The sequence below is a fragment of the Dermacentor andersoni genome, chromosome 7, assembly GCF_023375885.2.
Source record: "Dermacentor andersoni chromosome 7, qqDerAnde1_hic_scaffold, whole genome shotgun sequence".
Taxonomy (NCBI): domain Eukaryota; kingdom Metazoa; phylum Arthropoda; class Arachnida; order Ixodida; family Ixodidae; genus Dermacentor; species Dermacentor andersoni.
Genome location: NC_092820.1, coordinates 108,977,840 through 108,996,115, shown reverse-complemented (window position 1 = coordinate 108,996,115; position 18,276 = coordinate 108,977,840). Strand labels below are relative to the sequence as shown.

Below are 18,276 nucleotides of genomic sequence, written 5' to 3'. Positions count from 1 at the left end.
TGACTTCTCTGAGCCATATATGAGCTCAAAATGCCGCATAAAATTTAGCTTAAACGGTTTACTTCTGAAAGTGTGTGGACAATAAATGGCTGTGAGTACACACACTAAATGGCATTGCTTTCGGGTCTTGATCTTCAAACCACAGCAATGGTCGCGCAAATAATTTGCTCTGTATGTCATGCTGACCGCTTGTCATTCTGCGATGGTGTTTTGCGCCAAAACACTGCAAGTCGGAGTTTAGCAGACGACGCGACAGTAGGAATGTTGTATCCTTGCTTAGGTACGTGGTTTTCGGACGCGTTTCAATAATTAACAAGCCTAGTCACTGTAACTGACAGGCGGAGAACAGCAAGAAGTAATAAATGAGCGATTCTTATTAGTAAATGAGATGAAAAACGCAAGATGACAGACGACCTTTTCAAAACTACGCGAATTCCTGTGCCTATGAAAAGTGGCGGTGGCGCCATCTCATGGCGTCTGTTAGAAAACGGCTCGCCTGCGCCTCGCCGCTCGCGCCACTAGAGAGTATTCTAGTGCACTATAGTACGGGTTTCGCACGCGTTTTTCTTCCTCTCTGCGATCTGCTTCGGATTTGTTCTCGGCGATGGCGTGGACATACCCCGTACGAAGAAACAGTATTCTCTGTTTGTTGGTACATCGTCTGCGTCACAAGAGGAATAGGTCTCTCTACATAACGGAGATCTTCGACAAGCGTCCGGAGTACGGCGAGTACCACCACCTCGTACAGGAGCTGCGGCAGAGCGATCCTGAATATCACTTCGAGTATTTCAGGTAAATGAAAGCGAGTTACATAACACCTGTACTGCTTTCGAGATTGTGTAGCTTGAGCACGCTGAAATATCCTGTGCCTAATTTTCGTGCATTTCTTGAACGCGGGATGACAAAGGCATCTTTCGACAAGTTGACGAGCCTTTTCTATGACAGGCTTATACAGCCTCCAACGCACAGGAGGCCTATCTCTCCGCCAGAAAGGCTTGCGGTGACACTGAAGTAAAATATATGCTTTTCATAATTTCCTAGAAATGAGACAATGCGGTGGTGGTGGTGTACTAGACCGTTGGGTAGTGAGCTGACTCTCCGGTGGCGGCGTGCGCTCCCGCGTCGCCGGAAATGTGAACATTTTTATGTTTTCCCGGGGACCCGCGCGGAGGCGCTGTCGTCGTCGTCAATGTAAACCTCCGCTGCCTCCGCCGCTGCCTTCCTGGCTTTGCGCGCCGCTGCCTCCGCTGTGCTTTCTTTCATGTGTTCCGAAGTTTACATTACCAATTCTAATGTTTATAAGAAATCATCGTAGGGAAGTATATCGTGCGTCGCTATTGCGTGTGAAATGGCACCACGCCGTTTGAACCACTGTTTTGCGCCCGGCTGTAAAACGGGCTATGTACATGTAAAAGGTGCCCCAAAGCCGTCGTTATTCAGCGTGCCCAAGGATGAAGCACTTCGAAGACTGTGGGAAAAAAACCTCCATCGAGCGGACAAGCCTCTCGAAGACACAAGTGCCGTGTGCGAACTACATTTTGAGCCGCGCTACGTAATTCGCGACTATGTACACATCATTGGTGGCAAGGAAGTGCGGATCCCACGTGGTAAGCCACTGCTTAGCAGTGATGCTGTGCCAACCATTCTTCCAAACCTACCCGCGTATTTGACGAAAAAAGCTGTGAAAGAGAGGCCTGCTCGTAAAAGGAAGTCAGAGAGTTGCGCGTCTCCGGCGAAGCGTAGACCGTGCTCGAACAGTGACACGACGGTGTCCTACACAAGCGCTGCAACGATTGCTGAGCAAGGCGCGGCCTCCTCGACGGAAGCAGGCGTGGAGCCGGACGCCGATGCAGAATTTTCATGCCCACTGGGTCAGCAGGAACCCATGCTGTTGTTTGACAGTCTTCAGGTACCGTCGGAGCAGTGGACCAAGCACAGGTTTCCTGGACACGACGGTGTCGTGTACTGCACGTCTGTGTTGACATCAAGAAATGAGGTGTGCTCAGAAAAAGTGGTAATGTTCTTTCAGTCACAGACGCACAGTTACTACAAAGTGTTTGTGAGAGGAATTCTGCTAAAAGAAAGCACATTGCAAACAAGCGGGGAAGCAGATGATGTGCTGAGAGCAACTGATTCCATGAGTGTTTGCACTGGAGTAATGCGACTTGAAGATTATGAAGAAAGGTATTTTACGAAGAACCTTAAATCCCACGTAGTGACTCTCGAGCAAATGTACTTCAGCAGCAATTGCCTGGGTCAGGTCGCTGAAAGAGGTAATTATGCTGTCCATTTTGCCTAATTTGCAACTCATTTTATGTTGCGTTCATTGATTTTTTGGCTCCGTGGGAACTCAATTCAATGCACTTTTCTTGCAGGTACGCAGTGTGTGTCTTGCCGCTACTTGAAACGAGCACTGCAGATCAGACGAGCGAGGGTCAAAAGAACTGATAAAAAGAGCGGCCGATCTGTTGTGCTTAAACTGCGAGCTGCAGCGAGAAGAAACAAGAGGCTAGTTGTTCGCCTAGGAGATGTGAAAAATGAACTTGCTAAAATGAGAGGGAAAAATGCTGCCATTCAAGCAGAAGCATTAGAAGCACAGATCTCAAAACTGCCCCCCAGACAGCAGGAAGCTGTTCGACAGTGCTTCGCAGCTTCAAAAGTGAAACCTAATGGTCTACGCTACACGAAAATGTGGGTCCTGGACTGCATAATAATGAAGATGAAAAGTCCTCGTCTGTATGAGCATCTTCGCCGTAATAGCATTCTTTCCCTACCGTGCAAATCAACCCTCAAGCGCTATGTATCTGCATATCGCAGTGTTTGGCTTCAGCGACAAAGTTCTGAGGCAGCTAAAAGTGAAGTCAGCTGAGCTTGATGCCTGGAAAAAACATGGTGGATTAGTTATAGACGAGCTAAAGCTGTCGGAACACTTTGCAGTTAAAACGTCTGGGGTTATTGAGGGTTTTGTAGACCTAGGCCCTTTCACAGCAGCCAAAGACAAAGGTGTCCCATGTGACCATGGCATGGTTATACTATTTGTTCCCTTTCAGGGAAAATGGAGCCAGGTAATTGGCTATTTTGCCACACATGGCAACATGAAGGGGGACATTCTTGCCAAACTTGTTATTGAGGCAACCGTATTGGCCGAAAAGAGTGGCCTTTTTGTTGATTTCATTACATGCGACGGCGCAAGCTGGAATAGAAGGATGTGGAGGATACTTGGGATACAAGCATCAGCTGAGTCTACCACCTGCAAAATTCAGCACCCCAGCGATGCATCACGAAACCTCTTTTTTATATCCGACTTCCCTCATCTTATCAAATGTCTACGCAACTCATTGTTGAAATCTGGATTCAACACTCCAGCTGGCCATGTAAGGCTCTTCTTCATCTTATTGAGGATTTTGTTGTGCTATTACTCACTCTTGAAGCTTAACAGGGTCCTCTCCAATTTCTTTTTAGGTGGATATGCAACACGTAAAGGAAGCCTACAAAATGGATTCTTGCAATGTTACCCTCAAGGTTATGCCAGGGATAACACGATGTCATATTGAGCCAAACGCATTTGAAAAGATGAGAGTCAGTTATGCGTTCCAGCTTTTCGGCACTAAAGTGCTCCAAGCTTTTCACCTGTATAAGGACACGTTAGAAGCCACTCTTGGAAGAATGGATGCAACTCAGGAATTCTTCAGGTGAAATGCCTATTTTCTCTTCTGCTACTTAATTTTAAAAGTAATGAAACCTTTGCATTATGGTTTTGTTAGCTGGAAATGATGTTTAAGTCTAACTTGGTGCAAGCAACATCTGAAGAGCTTTTTTGTGTATTTCAGCAAAATCCACCAGCTGATATCTGTGATGACCTCACGGTTCCCTGCGGAAGCCCTCCGGCCAGATTCTCGAGCAACAGCTGTGCTGCAGGATTTTTTATCCTATCTTAAAGCATGGGAGGAGCATGTAAAAGGGACAGGTGGCTTTGTGAGTGAGTCCACGGCAACAGGTCTGCGTGTAACCATTTCAAGCACATTAGGCTTGCTAGATTACCTTACAAGAAAAGTAGGTTTTAAGTACCTAATGACCTCCAAAGCACGAAGCGTTGTCATTTTAACAATAAAAAGTGTGCAACTGAGCACGCCTCCCTGGGGTACACCAGTTTCTTGTGTAAAAGGACGTGACAGCACATTGCCGACTTTCACCCGGAAGGTACGATTGGACAAGTAGCTTATTATTATGGTTATCATATTACCATGAATGCCCATTTCTGACAAATCTCTCAAGATTCCGTAGCGCCAGGTCGTATCGTACGCCTTCTCCATATCGAGGAATATCGATACGAAGAACTGTTTGTGTACAAGCGCGTCCCGAATATGTCCTTCAATGCGTACAAGATGATCGGTTGTGGACCGCCCTTCTCTAAAGCCACACTGACAGGGATCTAGCGCTTTCTTCAGTTCAAGGAAGTGAATTAGTCGTCGATTAATCATCTTTTCAAATACCTTACAAAGGCAGCTTGTGAGGGCTATCGGGCGGTAACTTGCCACTAAGGAAGGATCTTTGCCTTGTTTCAAAGCAGGGACAACAATGGCTTGTTTCCATGCGGTTGGAAGGTACCCCACAGCCCAAATAGTGTTAAATAGTGCAAGTATTGTAACTTGCGTGTCACTGTGTACGTTTTTAATCATTTCATACATTATTCTGTCCGATCCTGGCGCAGAGCTCTTGCATGAGTTCAAGGCAGCTCTCAACTCTGCAATACTAAAAGGACGGTTGTATGGTTCGTTCTGACGACATTTTCTGATTAGAGCCTTACATTCTTCTATTTGTTTGTGTTTGAGAAAGGATTGTGAATAATTTGTTGAGCTTGACACGTTCTCAAAATGCTCCCCAAGTGAGTCTGCCTGGTCTTGTAGTGTATCGCCCTGTGTGTTTACCAGGGGGAGTGAATGTGTTTGCCGCCCTCTAATCCTATTAACTCTGTTCCAGGCTTTGGCCTCATCCCTAAACGAGTTAATGCTCGATAAAAACTTGTGCCAGCTTTCTCTTCTGGCCTGTCGGCGGGTTCGCCTGCCTTGGGACTTTATTTTTTTAAAGTTCATAAGATTCTCTGCAGTGGGAGAAGCACGTAGCAACCCCCACGCCTTGTTCTGATTCTTACGGGCGATCCTACATTCGCTGTTCCACCACGGTACACGTCGTTTGCATGCCAGACCACTCGCTTCGGATATGCATTTTGATGCGGCATCTATTATGAATGATGTAAGATACTCTACAGCAGCATCAATTTCTAGAGAAGACATGTCGGCCCATGAGATGTTAGTGAGAGTTCGAAATTTCTCCCAGTCGGCTGTGTCTATCTTCCACCTAGGAGCTTGCGGAGGATATTCGTTTTCTTTAGATGTTCTTATCAGTATGGGAAAGTGATCGCTCCCGTAAGGATTCTTCGTAACTTCCCATTCAAGTTCGAGCAGTATAGACGGGGAAACTATACTAAGATCTATTGAAGAAAATGTTCTGTTTGCTAGAGAGTAATATGTGGGTTCCTTTTTATTCAGCAAGCACGCACCGGAAGAAAAGAAGAGCTGTTCAAGACGACCTCGCGCGTCTATACGAGAGTCGCCCCACAGGGAGCTGTGCGCATTGAAATCGCCAGGAACAACATAAGGTTCTGGCAATTCGTCTATAAATGACTGAAATTCATGCTTGTTTAATTTGAAGTGTGGGGGTACATAAAGCGAGCAAATGGTGACGAGTTTATTTAAAAGAACAGCTCGAACCGCCACTGCTGCAAGGGGCGTTTGTAGCTGTAAACGCTGACAGGAAATATTTTTATGAACCAAAATGGCAACACCGCCTGATGATACGACAGCATCATCGCGATCTTTGCGAAACGTGACATACGGTCGGAGAAAGTTTGTGTGTTGTGGTTTTAAGTGTGTTTCCTGTAGACACAGCACTTTTGGATTGTGTTTTTGGATAAGCTCTTGCACGTCATCAAGGTTCCTGAGAAGTCCTCTGACGTTCCATTGAATTATTGGTGTATCCATATTGGTAGTAAATAAGTGCTGTGTATACGGAAACAGAAGTATTAATTACAGAGATTTCAGAGCTTAGGTTCCAGAACTCTTTCGAGGCCCTGTAACCGGGGTTTTACTCTTTTTGAAGCGTTCGAGGGAACCTCGACGCTCCTTAGGCGCTTGGTGCGCCTTGAGGATGGGTGTAGTGTCCATTGCCTCTTGTGAGGCGCCGGACACGTGCTCTTGCGAGCGAGATGTTTCCCGAGAGAGTCCCGCCTTGGAGGGCAAGACCCCTGCGCCCACCAGCCCGGAGGTCGATGGGGCTCCCTGAGGGATCTGGCTGCGCCGGCTGTTGCCAGCGCTGGAAGGGGCCGGGGAGGTTGGGACAGCCTCGGCGGCGGCCACCTTCGGGGTCGGTGGTCCCTCATTCTGCGTCGACGGAGCAGCGCTAGCTGCAACCGCCGCGGGGGCAGATGGCGTAACTGCCGACTCACTGCCTGTGGGTCGGACAGCCGCCGGAGGCCGTTGTGACGCTGCCCCCTGACGCGCCACATCGGCAAAGGTTTTCTTGGGCAGGTACGATACCCGCCTGCGTGCCTCCTTGAAACTTATATTTTCCTTTACTTTAACTGTTACAATTTCCTTTTCTTTTTTCCAGGATGGGCACGCCCGCGAGTACGCGGCGTGCTCCCCATCACAGTTTACACAGTGGAGAGTATTCTCACAAGCTTCAGATGTGTGTTCGTGGGCACTGCATTTTGCACATGTTTGGCGGCCTCGGCAGCTCTGCGAGCTGTGGCCAAAGCGCTGGCATTTGAAACATCGGAGTGGGTTTGGCACGTACGGCCTGACACGGAGCTTGATGTACCCGGCCTCGATTGATTCGGGCAAGATACTTGATCCAAAAGTAATTATTAGGTGCTTCGTCTGAATCTCTTTTCCATCCCGCCTCATCTTAATTCTTCTGACATTGATCACATTTTGTTCGCTGAAGCCCTCCAGTAGTTCCGCTTCAGTCAGCTCAAGCAAATCATCATCTGACACAACACCACGGGTGGTGTTCATTGTACGGTGCGGGGTTACTGTTATGGGGGTCTCTCCAAATGACACTAGTTGCGGTAGTTTCTCATACTGTTTTGCATCGCGGAGCTCCAAGAGGAGGTCGCCGCTTGCCATCCTCGACACTTTGTAACCTTGACCAAAAATATCAGTTAGGGACTTTGAAACAAGGAATGGTGAGATGTTTCGCACTGCTTTGTTTGGCTTTTCGGAATGAATAACATGGAAGCGGGGAAAGTTCTGGGTTTGGCGTCCAAAAAACTTGAAGACATCTTCGGTGCGCCCTCGTTTCTGAGGGCGATCAGTAAGGGAGGGGAAAGAAGTTTCCATGAAAGATGTATGCATTCGGCAATAGCGCCGACCGCCCACCACGGAGCCCAACGAGGGGACGCGGCAGAGCTTGCGTACAAGTCTGCACGACGCCAGTCGTACGCCGTCACTATAACCGAATATGGTGTACCCAAGGTTGGATAGCCACACAGGGTTAACCCTTGCCGCCAGGAGAAAGGAAGTAAAAAGAAGAGAGAAGGAGACAGGAAAGGTCAAAAAGTGAGAGATCAAGACGAAGATTCGAGGAGGGAGAGACAGGAAAAGGCGACTGCCGATGTCCTCCAGGTGGGTCAGTCTGGAGGTGCCGTCTATGTGAAGCCGAGGCCGAAGAGGTGTGTTGCCTCCGCCGGGGGGCCTTAAAGGTCCAACACCCAGCATCGGCTCAACCCCCAGGATCCCCTTTTCCCCAGACACGGCTAAGCCGCGCACGGCTACACGCGGGAGGGTCCAACCCTCGTGTGCTCGGGTCCGTGGTGTCGCAACACACCAAACGTCTGCTGACGCAGACGCCCCTGCGGGGTTTCTAATGCGAATGCGGCTAGGCTGCCCATTCCAGGACCTTGCCTATCGCTTTGACATTGCAGAGTCGACAGCTTCAAGAATATTTGACAGGTGGTTGGATGTATGTTTTGACAGACTTGGACTACTGGTGCGTTGGCCGGAAAAGGAGGAAATCATGAAAACACTGCCAATGGCCTTTGTGGAGAACTTTGGCCTGAAAGTACGCGTGATATTGGACTGCTTTGAAGTGTTCATTGATCGACCAAGCTCGCACCTGCCTCGAGCAGAGACATGGTCGGCATACAAACACAATAATGCTGGGAATATGTCCACAGGGTTCAGTTACGTTTTTGTCACAGGCATTTGGTGGTCGAGCCAGTGACAAAGCCATAACACAGGAATGTGGGGTACTGAACCTGCTTGAATACGGGGATGTTGTGCTAGCCGACAGGGGTTTCCTGATAGCGGAAAGTGTGGGTTTGTGCCATGCATCCCTGGTTACACCTGCTTTCACTAAAGGAAAAAGACAATTGAGTAGCAGTGACATTGAGCGGACAAGAGAGATAGCAAACGTAAGAATCCACGTGGAGAGAGTAATAGGAATGGTGAGAAACAAGTTCACCGTACTGAAAGGGAGCCTCCCTATTGAAGCCCTGAAAGCAAATGAGCACGGGGAATGCCAAATAGACAAAATTGCTCGCGTGTGTTGTGCCCTTACAAATCTTTGCAACTCTGTAGTGCCATTTGATTAAAGGGTGGCTACGCTCCTGCCGTTTACATTGCTGTAACCTGAACCTCAGAAGTCAAAGATGACCCTGGCAAAGAATGTGTGACTTGTATCTGACACAGTTGCCAAAAGTAGGCTTTTAATATCCAAAAGTCGTTTGTAGTCACTTTACATTACTGAATCATGTAGTAACTCGCATATGCACATTGCACTTCCCAAAAATGAAACAAACCTCACTGCTTGCAAAACTGACAAAACCATTGGTCAGCCTTTGGGGCTCTTGTCATACCTATGCACTTAAAATGAAACCATGTAATAGGGCAGTTTGAGCCATCGCAGGCAATCATTTTGCCTTTCTCTGGTCCCTTGCATATGCAGTACTCCGCACTATCACTGCCGTCAGTCCTCTTCGACAAATTTTGCTTTTGTGGGCCTGAGACATGTTAGCAGTTGAGGCTGCAGTGGACTGACCCAGTGTCGGAGGTCGATTTTCTTCTTGCCTTGTGTACCAACGGCCTACCAGCTCAAGCAGAAGCACCTTGCAGAAAATTTCTCTCCTGTTTTCAATAAAGGTACAACAAAAGAAAAATCCGCCTTCACTCTTTGCACATTCATTCCATTCTTGTTCCACAACACAAAGTCACAGTAAGTTCTCTGCCACACAAACATTTGGAGCTGAACTGGGTAATAGTACCGGTGATTACTTTTCAGCTCAAGTGCACCATCAGATTGGACGACACAGCTGTTAGCGTCACACAGGAGGTCACTTATGTTCCCATCCCTGACTTTCCAGGGGCACTTAACTTCAACTAGGCCCTCACCACAGCATGCACATTGTACCAGCATGTGGGGAGTGGCACCAAGGTAAATGTGGGCTTGTGAAACTAGCAGCCCTGCCTCCTTAAACTGTACCTGCTGGTGTGACTTTGTGGCAGTCAGTTTGTATTCGCCGAGTGCATTTGATTCGTTTTGCCTGCCGTACCTAAGAGCAGGCGATGACGCCTTATTTTCATGCGGGTAGCAAATGCGCTTCAGTAAGCTTATTGAAGGCACCTCCAGTCTTGTATGACAGACGTCGTACAATGTGGACGCTGTGATACGGCCAGCCCTGTATGCAAACCATCGAGTACTCATCGACTGTTGCCTAGTCCTTGCCTCGATGCTGCTGACTGCATCGTCACTAATCTGCAGCTTACTGTAAACAACACTGCAGTGTCGTGCCAGCTGGTCATAAGACAAGCTCTGTGCACTGCGGTCGTACAGTCGACGCAAGTCTGCACCATTGCAGGCTCTTGCCGCAGGCACATACATGTCGCTGTACGTGGGGTCCGTGCTCACCACGACTGGCCGATGTCCGGAGTTTAAAAGATGGCCAAAGAAGCTGTTCCACTCTTCTTTCGTTGGAGCAGGGGCCTTAGTACGCGCGGTCACACTGGCTGCACAAACTGAAGTTCCTTCACAATCGAGCCAACATTTCTTCAGCGCACTCGACGCGAAATCCATGGCAGCAACGGGCCGCACTTCCACTTTTCGTACGTGGGCTGGAAGCCAGGCATTCGCGATGTCAGTGCAAGACCGTTCTTGCCGTCCACGCACACCGTACGCGAGGAAAAAAAGAACGGCGGCAACATGAGCGCAGGCCTCGCCGTTCCCTGCCATGCAAGTGCAGTGCGCAGCGTTAATGTCGCGGTCGCTCTTGGCCAACACCCACACCGTTAGCGGAGCCTGGTTGAGGCTCTGCGAGTGGTTTACCTGCGAATAAAACGCGGCATCAGCACATGTTATGGTGCAAAAGAGGACGCCTTACCTTTGTTATGATGATTATGGTATCGGCAGACACCACCTTCACAGACGGCTCGTGCACCCAGCCGCTAGTCACAAAATTGTGGGCCTCCAGCGCCTTCCGTGCCTTCAACTGCTTACGCGTCGTGAAGCTGGTCCTCAGAACCAAGAATTCGTGGATGTCTGAGCTATCTACGCACGGCCACAAGCCAATGTCTTTGATGCAGTCGCTTGCACGCATCGTAAAAGGGTCCATGCCAATCGCTTTTGTCTTGATCTCGTAACGTTGTCTGTCACGTTCAGATAACATTGCTGCATAGTCTCCAACAACTGAAGTCATTGTCTTTGTGAACAGGCAACTTGTAGCGCGTCACTGGAGCAGTGATTCCATTTATCGTCGCAGCATGCTGCACTAGCGGGTGCGGAGGCTACAGCGGGCGTCTGCTAAGGAGTACTACAATATGGCCGCTCACCCACAATGCACCGCGCCGCCTGATTTCGTGCATACACCCTATTTACAGAGACAGTGCGGTGACGAGCCGACGTACATGCATAGTGTAGTTACAAAAATTACATTTCTTCACATCTGCTTCAGAGGGCACATCGTACAATTTTAAACATATTGCACATTTTTATTTTTATTCGCTGATCTTCAACATACCTGTAACAAGCTGAACCACAAGGCTTGTGAGCTATGTGGAGAAGCTGAGCTTTGAACAATCTTGGCGCCGTAGCGGGAAAGCGCGGTGGCCATAGAGCAAGGAAATGCTGCAAGAAGTGCATGCGGTAGAGTCGAAAAATATGTGGGTGGGCAGATGACTTTAAAAATCCGGTAAATCGGTGGTGTGAGTGGCCGCTACTGGGTGGAAAAAGTGGCTTTGCCACGCTCGATCGTGTTGCTCGCAAAGGGCGTCATGTAAAATAACACCCTCTCGCATATTTTTCCATGGCGTCTCCGTATTTATAGGTCCATCATATCAGCTCAGGTTTGGTTTTGTGATAGAAAAAGCACCGGAAGTCCTTGCGCTGCTGACAATGACTATTGCTTCGTTTAAAAAAACTGATATGACATTGTCTTGCTCATGGCTTCAACCTCCCCGTTAACACTGCCCCTCAGACTGTGCTGGTTTAACATTCTAAAAGTGCATTTCAATTACTAATTTGTTCCATTTTTGGCACAACTAATGTCCGTCGCAGCTAACAGTTCTTTCCCGAAAATATTTTTTCTATTTGAAGTTCCAAATTTTCCAGAATTTCGGAAAGTTCTGAAACATCCATATATTTGCTTTCCTGAACTTCCCCATGCGTTACATTTAGGCAAATACAGCTTTACGTTCTTTTTTTTTTGCTCAGTTGATTGCCTATTTTTCACAAATTCTGGCTGCTTATAGTACTTGTTAGATAGGCCGACAAACCATTTCTGTTACTATGTGTGGCCCTTGTAGTGTTCGTAAAATGTGATGTATTTATTTTCAAACGAACCTTATAATGACGTTGGTATCAATTAATTTCATTGATGATGATTAATGTTTAATGGCGCAAGGGCATCTAAGGCCAAAGAGCGCCAGGACATGTGTTATGGATTAGTAAAATTGTGAGATTAGGACAATGATTTAAAATAAAGGCTGTATAGAGGCCTACACGTAAGATATATCTTTAAATACTAGTGAATGAATTCTAAAATAACCACGAAGATAAATATAAAGCCTTAAATGCATTGGTTATGGCCACACATGGTAAATTATTGCGGATTGTCCGAGTCCCTTGCTGTACAATTCTTGCCTACGCAAGAAGTGCAAGAGCTCAGACATACTTTTGTGCATCAGACTGTGCCTCACCTGTGAGGCGCAATCTGAAGGTTAGGATGGTATGAGACGATGTCGAGAAAGTTAACTTGCGCAAGATAATTAAGCACTCTTTTATAGTTAAATATTGCATCCTCTGATAAGAACATCGAGGGATGGGGGGGTATATGGTGTGAGTATAGTTCTCTAAAATGAGCCAATCGGTGTCGGTGAAGTTCAGGACATTGAATGAGGATATGTAGGACGGTTAGGTTCTCACCACAGCGTGTGCACGTCGGTGGGTCAGTTGCAGTCAAGAGGTATTTGTGTGTGCCATAAGTGTGACCTATTCTGAGTCGTGCCAGGGTAACTTCGGTGTGTCTATCAAGCTTCAATGGGAAAGGTTTCGTTAATTGCGGTTTAAGCAGGTGCAGCTTATTTTCAACTTCCTTGTCCCACTCAGCTTGCCAATGATTATGGAGCGCCTTTCGTACCGCAGGTTTCATATCTACACCAGGTACCCAGCTTACATCAATTGTGTCCCGATGAGCCGCTTCCCCAGCATTTTTGTCCGCTATTTCATTGCCTGCGATACCAGAGTGGCCTGGCACCCAGCATAAAACAAGAGCAAGGTTTTGTTTATGCGCTACGTGGATCTGTTTAAGGAGCTGGTTAATTACAGGGTTTCGGCTTGCCTTGCCACAGGAGAGGGCTGTGACAACGCTTAAGGAATCTGTGTATATTATAGACTTTTCTATTTTGTGTTGTACTATATAGTCAATAGTGATCAGAATACCGTACGCTTCCGCTGTAAAAATGCTGCTATGTTTATGCAAGGTTTTAGTGTTGGAGAAGTTTGGGCCATGGGCTGCACATGATACTGAATTTGCAGACTTTGAAGCATCAGTGAAGAATGCAGTAGATCTGTACTTGTCTTCAAGAGCCATGAAATGTTGCTTGATGAGGGCACTTGGACAACTCTTTTTCTTAAGCTCTCTAAAGGACAAGTCACAAGTGACAGGATATTGCTCCCAAGGTGGGATGGGTTCAGAAGAGTCACTTTCCTGCAGATCTGTGAAAGCTATTGCAAGTTTTTCCGCAACAGATTTTACTGCCAACGGGAACGGCGGGGCGTGTGAAGGCCTGTTTAAGTACAACTGATTTGTGGACTGATCACTTATGAGTGCTTTGCATGGATGTTGTTTTAGTGACGTGATTCTTATTGCATAGGTGATTCCCAGATATGTTCGTTGATAATCCAGTGGCCACTGATCCGATTCTGCATATAGACTTTGGATGGGGCTCGTCCGAAAGGCACCAAGCGCTAGACGGATACCTAAGTGATATACAGGATCGAGTACTCTAAGTGTTGTCTTTGAAGCCGACTGGTATACAATACATCCATAGTCTATGCGGGACAACACAAGGCTTTTAAGAAGAGACAGAAGGCAATACCTATCTGTTCCCCACGACTGATGAGATAAAATCTTTAAAAGGTTCATGGTTTGAAGACATTTCAGTTTCAACTGTTTTATATGCTGTATGAAGGTTAGCTTACTATCGAAGATTACGCCTAGAAACTTTTGTTCTTTTCTATTTATCAGCTTTTTCCCATGCATCGTAATACAAGGGTCAGGATATACCCCTCTACGTCTGGAAAACAGCACACAGGAAGTCTTTTCTGCAATGAATCTAAACCCGTTTTCGTCGGCCCATTTCGTGAGCCGATTAACAGTCAACTGGATCTGGCGTTCACATATGGACAGGTTGCAGGATTTAAAGCTGATTTGGATGTCGTCCACATAGACAGAATAAGACACCATTGGTGGTATAACAGAGCGGAGAGAGTTCATTTTGATTATAAAAAGTGTGCAACTTAGCACACCTCCCTGTGGAACACCGTTTTCTTGAATAAAAGTGCGCGATAATACATTGCCAATTCTTACGCGGAACTTCCTTTGAGATAAGTAATCTTGCAAAATGTTCAGCATACTACCACAAATTCCATAGGACGACAGGTCTTGCAGAATACCATATCGCCAGGCAGTATCATATGCCTTTTCAAGATCAAAGAATACAGATAGACAGTATTGGCTGTGTACAAATGCGTCACGTATATATGACTCAAGCAGAACAAGATTATCGGTTGTCGATCTCGCTCTTCGGAAGCCAGATTGGTGAGGGTCAAATATACCGTTATATTCGAAAAAGAACACAAGGCGACGGTTAATAATTTTTTCAAATACCTTAAGTAGACAGCTGGTCAGTGCAATTGGTCTATAGCTATTAACTAAGGAAGGGTCTTTGCCGTGTTTGAGTATTGGTAGGACTATTGCTTCTTTCCAAGATGAAGGTATATGACCAGTTGCAAAAATCTTATTGTAAAGACCTAAGACGCAGTTTAGGGTCTCATAAGGCAGATTCTTGATTATTTCATATGTTATTGTGTCAGAACCTGGAGCCGAGCTACCACAAGAGCCTAGGGCAAGCTTGAGTTCATGGAACGTTAATGGTCTATTGTACCCTTCTGATGACTTTTTTGGATGTAATGGAATATTTTCAGCTACTCTTTTATGCTTTAAGAAAATTTCGGAATAATTTTCCGAACTTGATACTCTCTCAACGTGCTCGCCAAGAGTGTTTGCTTGGTCATCTATTGACTCACCAGAGCCATTGACGAGAGGAAAAGGATTTGGACATTGTCCTTTTAGTTTACGTACCCTGTTATATACCTTGCTAACATCCGTGTATGAGTTTATGGAGGATACGTAGCGTGTCCAGCTTTCTCTTTTCGATACTCGGCGAATACGGCGGCCATTTGCCTTGCACCGCTTAAATTCTATTAGATTTTCTGTGGTTGGGTAGTGTGAAAATCTACTCCATGCTTTGTTCTGGCGTTTCTTTGCAGTTTCGCAGTCTTTGTTCCACCACGGCTTTGGATTGATTTTATATGTACAGGACTGAGGGAAGCAGTTTTCAGCAGAACAGAGAATATGTTCAGTGATGTAGCTGGCCAGTTCCTCTACACCTAGGTGGTCCACATCTTCCAGGCACAGTTTGCATATGTTTCTGAATTTAGACCAGTCTGCACTTTGAAGTTTCCACTTTTTGGGTTACGCTGGTCCATCGTGCCACTTTGTTGTTTCTAGGAGTGTAGGGAAATGATCGCTCCCGTATGGATTACGGATAACTCTCCATTCCAGGTATGGAAGAAGTGACGCTGACCCTATTGCTAAATCTATGCATGAATATGTGTTGTGTGTGGAACTGTAAAAGGTTGGATCTGCCTTGTTAAATATACAGGCTCCAGAAGAAAGAAGGAAGTTTTCTATTGCCCGTCCTCTCGCATCACATCTTGAGTCACCCCAGAACGTGCTGTGAGCATTGAAGTCTCCGATTACTACATAGGGTTCGGGAAGTTGGTCAATCAGTTTTTCAAGTTCTGTTGTGTCAAACCGTTCATTAGGCGATATATATATGGAGCAAATCGTTATAAGATGATTGAACAATATAGCCCGAACAGCCACTGCTTCAAATGAACTCTGGAGTGATACATGCTGGCATGCTACTGATTTTTGGACTATGATTGCCACACCACCTGAAGAAGAATTACCATTTCTATCTTTACGGAAAACTGTGTACTGTTTTAAGAAGTTCTGGTGTGTAGAGTATAAATGTGTTTCTTGAACACAGAACAGTCGTGGCTGATATTCCGCAAGTAGATCTTTGATATCATCTAGATTGCGAAATAGGCCCCTGGCATTCCACTGAATTATTTGTGTAGCCATATTGACGAAGGTTTTTGTTGTCTGTGTTCAAGAGAAAATGTTAAAGATAGGTAATATGTATACAAGGACGGTAACCGTTTAGGTTACCGGTCCCTTCCTTTGAGGAGTTATAGGTATTTTATCTCTTCTAGCGCGCTCTTGAGAGCGCTGATCTTTCGGCGTCGATGACGCCGGTGATTTCTGATCGACCTCCATAGCCTTCTCGGAGGCGCTGGAGGATCGTGAACTAGGCGCTGAAACTCGCGTCCCAGGCCGTGGAGTTCGGATTAGTTTTGGGACCTGCGGGACCGGAGTCGGCAGCTCCACCTTCGATGTTGATGGAGCAGCACTTGCTGCAGCCACCAGGGGGGCAGGCGGAGTGATTACCGGGCCACTGTCAGTGACCGCGGTAGACTCCCGAGGGATTTGTGACGCTTCCCCCCGTCGCGCCACCTCGGAAAAGCTTGTGTGATCTAAGTACGAAAGACGTTTCCTTGCTTCGTGAAATGTAATATTTTCTTTGACCTTTAGTGCAATGATTTCTTTTTCTTTCTTCCATTTAGGGCATGTCCTGGAGTAGGCTGGATGGCTTCCTTCACAGTTCACACAATGTGGAGATGAGTCGCAAGTATCTGATTGATGTTCATTTGAGCTGCATTTCGCGCAAGTTTGCCTTCCTCGGCATGTCTGGGATCCATGTCCATACCTCTGGCACTTAAAGCACCGTCGAGGATTTGGGATGTACGGCCTAACACGTACTTTGATATAGCCTGCATCCAATGTACTAGGCAGTAGACTGGTACCAAAGGTTAATACTATGTGCTTTGTTGGAAGTTGTTCATTGTTCCTGCGGATTAGGATTTTTTCTACTTTGATTACATTTTGGTCCTGGAAACCTTCAAGCAGCTCTTCGTTACTAAGGTCTAAGAAGTCGTCTTCAGAGATTACTCCACGGCTGGTGTTCATGGTTCGATGTGCCGACACAGTGACTGCTACATCGCCAATGCATTTCAAGTCATTAATTTTATCGTGTTGCGTTTTATCCTTCAATTCAAGGAGCAGGTCTCCATTCGACATCTTTGTAGCTTTGTAGCCAGATCCTATAGTGTTTGCGAGGCATTTCGCCACCAAGAAGGGGGAGAATTTACGCACGCTCTTGCCTTCACTGTGGATTACTTGGTACTTAGGGAAGTGTTCTTGATTGTTCTTCAAAAAGAATTGAAACGTTGCATCGGTGCGCCCTCTTTTTAGAGGGCGATCAAGGGAAAGTGGTTTGCTAGAAGCCATATAGAAGTCGAGTTCGGCAGCAGCGCCAACCGCCCACCACCGAGCCCAACATGGGGACGGAGCAAGTCTTACGAGTAAGACAAGCCCTCGCCAGTTGTACGGTGCTACTATAACCCAATCTGGAGTACCCAAGGTTGGCCACCCACACAAGGTTAACCCTCGCTGCCAGGAAAAATTGGAAGTAAAGAGAAGCGAGGAGAAGACAGGAAAGATGGAAAGTGAGAGAAAGACGAAGGTTGGAGGGAGAGAGAGACAGGAAAAGGCAACTACCGATTTCCTCCGGGTGGGTCAGTCCGGGGGTGCCGTCTACGTGAAGCAGAGGCCAAAGAGGTGTGTTGCCTCCGCCGGGGGGCCTTAAAGGTCCGAACACCCGGCATCGGCTCAACCTTTCCCCCTTTCCCCGGATCCCCCTTTCCCCGGACACGGCTAAGCCGCGCACGGCTACACGCGGGAGGGTCCAACCCTCGTGTGCTCGGGTACGTGGTGTCGCAACACACCAAACGCCTGCTTACGCAGACGCCCCTGCGGGGAATTAATTTCATTGTAAACATAGATATGAAGATATTTCAACAATAACTAAAAAAACTCTTCCATTAACACTTTTTCAGATTCCTGGCTACAGGAGGCTCCGTGCAAGATATTGCCATGAGTTACCGAATGCATGGATCGACGGTGTCAAACATCCTGAAAGAGACACTGCCAGCCATCTGGGACTGCTTGAAGCCCCTTGTGCTTGCACGTCCAAGTGAACAGAAGTGGCGGAAGATAGCAGCAGAGTACAATGATAAATGGAATTTTCCGAATACTGTAGGCAGCATTGATGGAAAGCACTTTGTTATCAAATGCCCCAACAACAGTGGGTCCGACTGCTACAACTACAAGGGGTTCTACTCATTATGTTGGCTGTAGCAGATGCTAGTTATAGATTTATTATGGTGGATATCTGAGCACAAAGCCGATTTTCCAGTGGTTCTTTTTTCAAGAAGAGTCCCATTGAGACTTTCTTTGAAGAGGGAGCGTTGGGGCTC

The 18,276-nt window shown here is 46.9% G+C and overlaps 1 protein-coding gene and 1 pseudogene across 1 annotated transcript; one reads left to right on the top strand and one right to left on the bottom strand.

The window, feature by feature from the left end:
• Positions 1-604: 604 nt before the first annotated feature.
• LOC129385809 (uncharacterized) lies at positions 605-18,195 on the top strand (annotated as a pseudogene).
• On the bottom strand, positions 8,748-11,045 carry LOC129385661 (uncharacterized). The gene is made up of 2 exons (XM_055072542.1): positions 10,436-11,045; positions 8,748-10,380 (listed from the first exon to the last, which is right to left on the bottom strand). Exons 1-2 carry the CDS (start codon positions 10,748-10,750, stop codon positions 9,145-9,147), a joined length of 1,551 nt encoding a protein of 516 aa, XP_054928517.1. The 5' UTR covers positions 10,751-11,045; the 3' UTR covers positions 8,748-9,144.
• Positions 18,196-18,276: the final 81 nt, after the last annotated feature.

What these genes read in the sequence shown, in the direction of transcription:
- LOC129385661 (XM_055072542.1), bottom strand. Translation starts at nt 10,750, where the DNA reads ATGACTTCAGTTGTTGGAGACTATGCAGCAATGTTATCTGAACGTGAC. An exon ending in CCATAATCATCATAACAAAG is followed by an intron (nt 10,381 to 10,435) that starts GTAAGGCGTCCT and finishes TTTTATTCGCAG; the next exon opens with GTAAACCACTCGCAGAGCCT.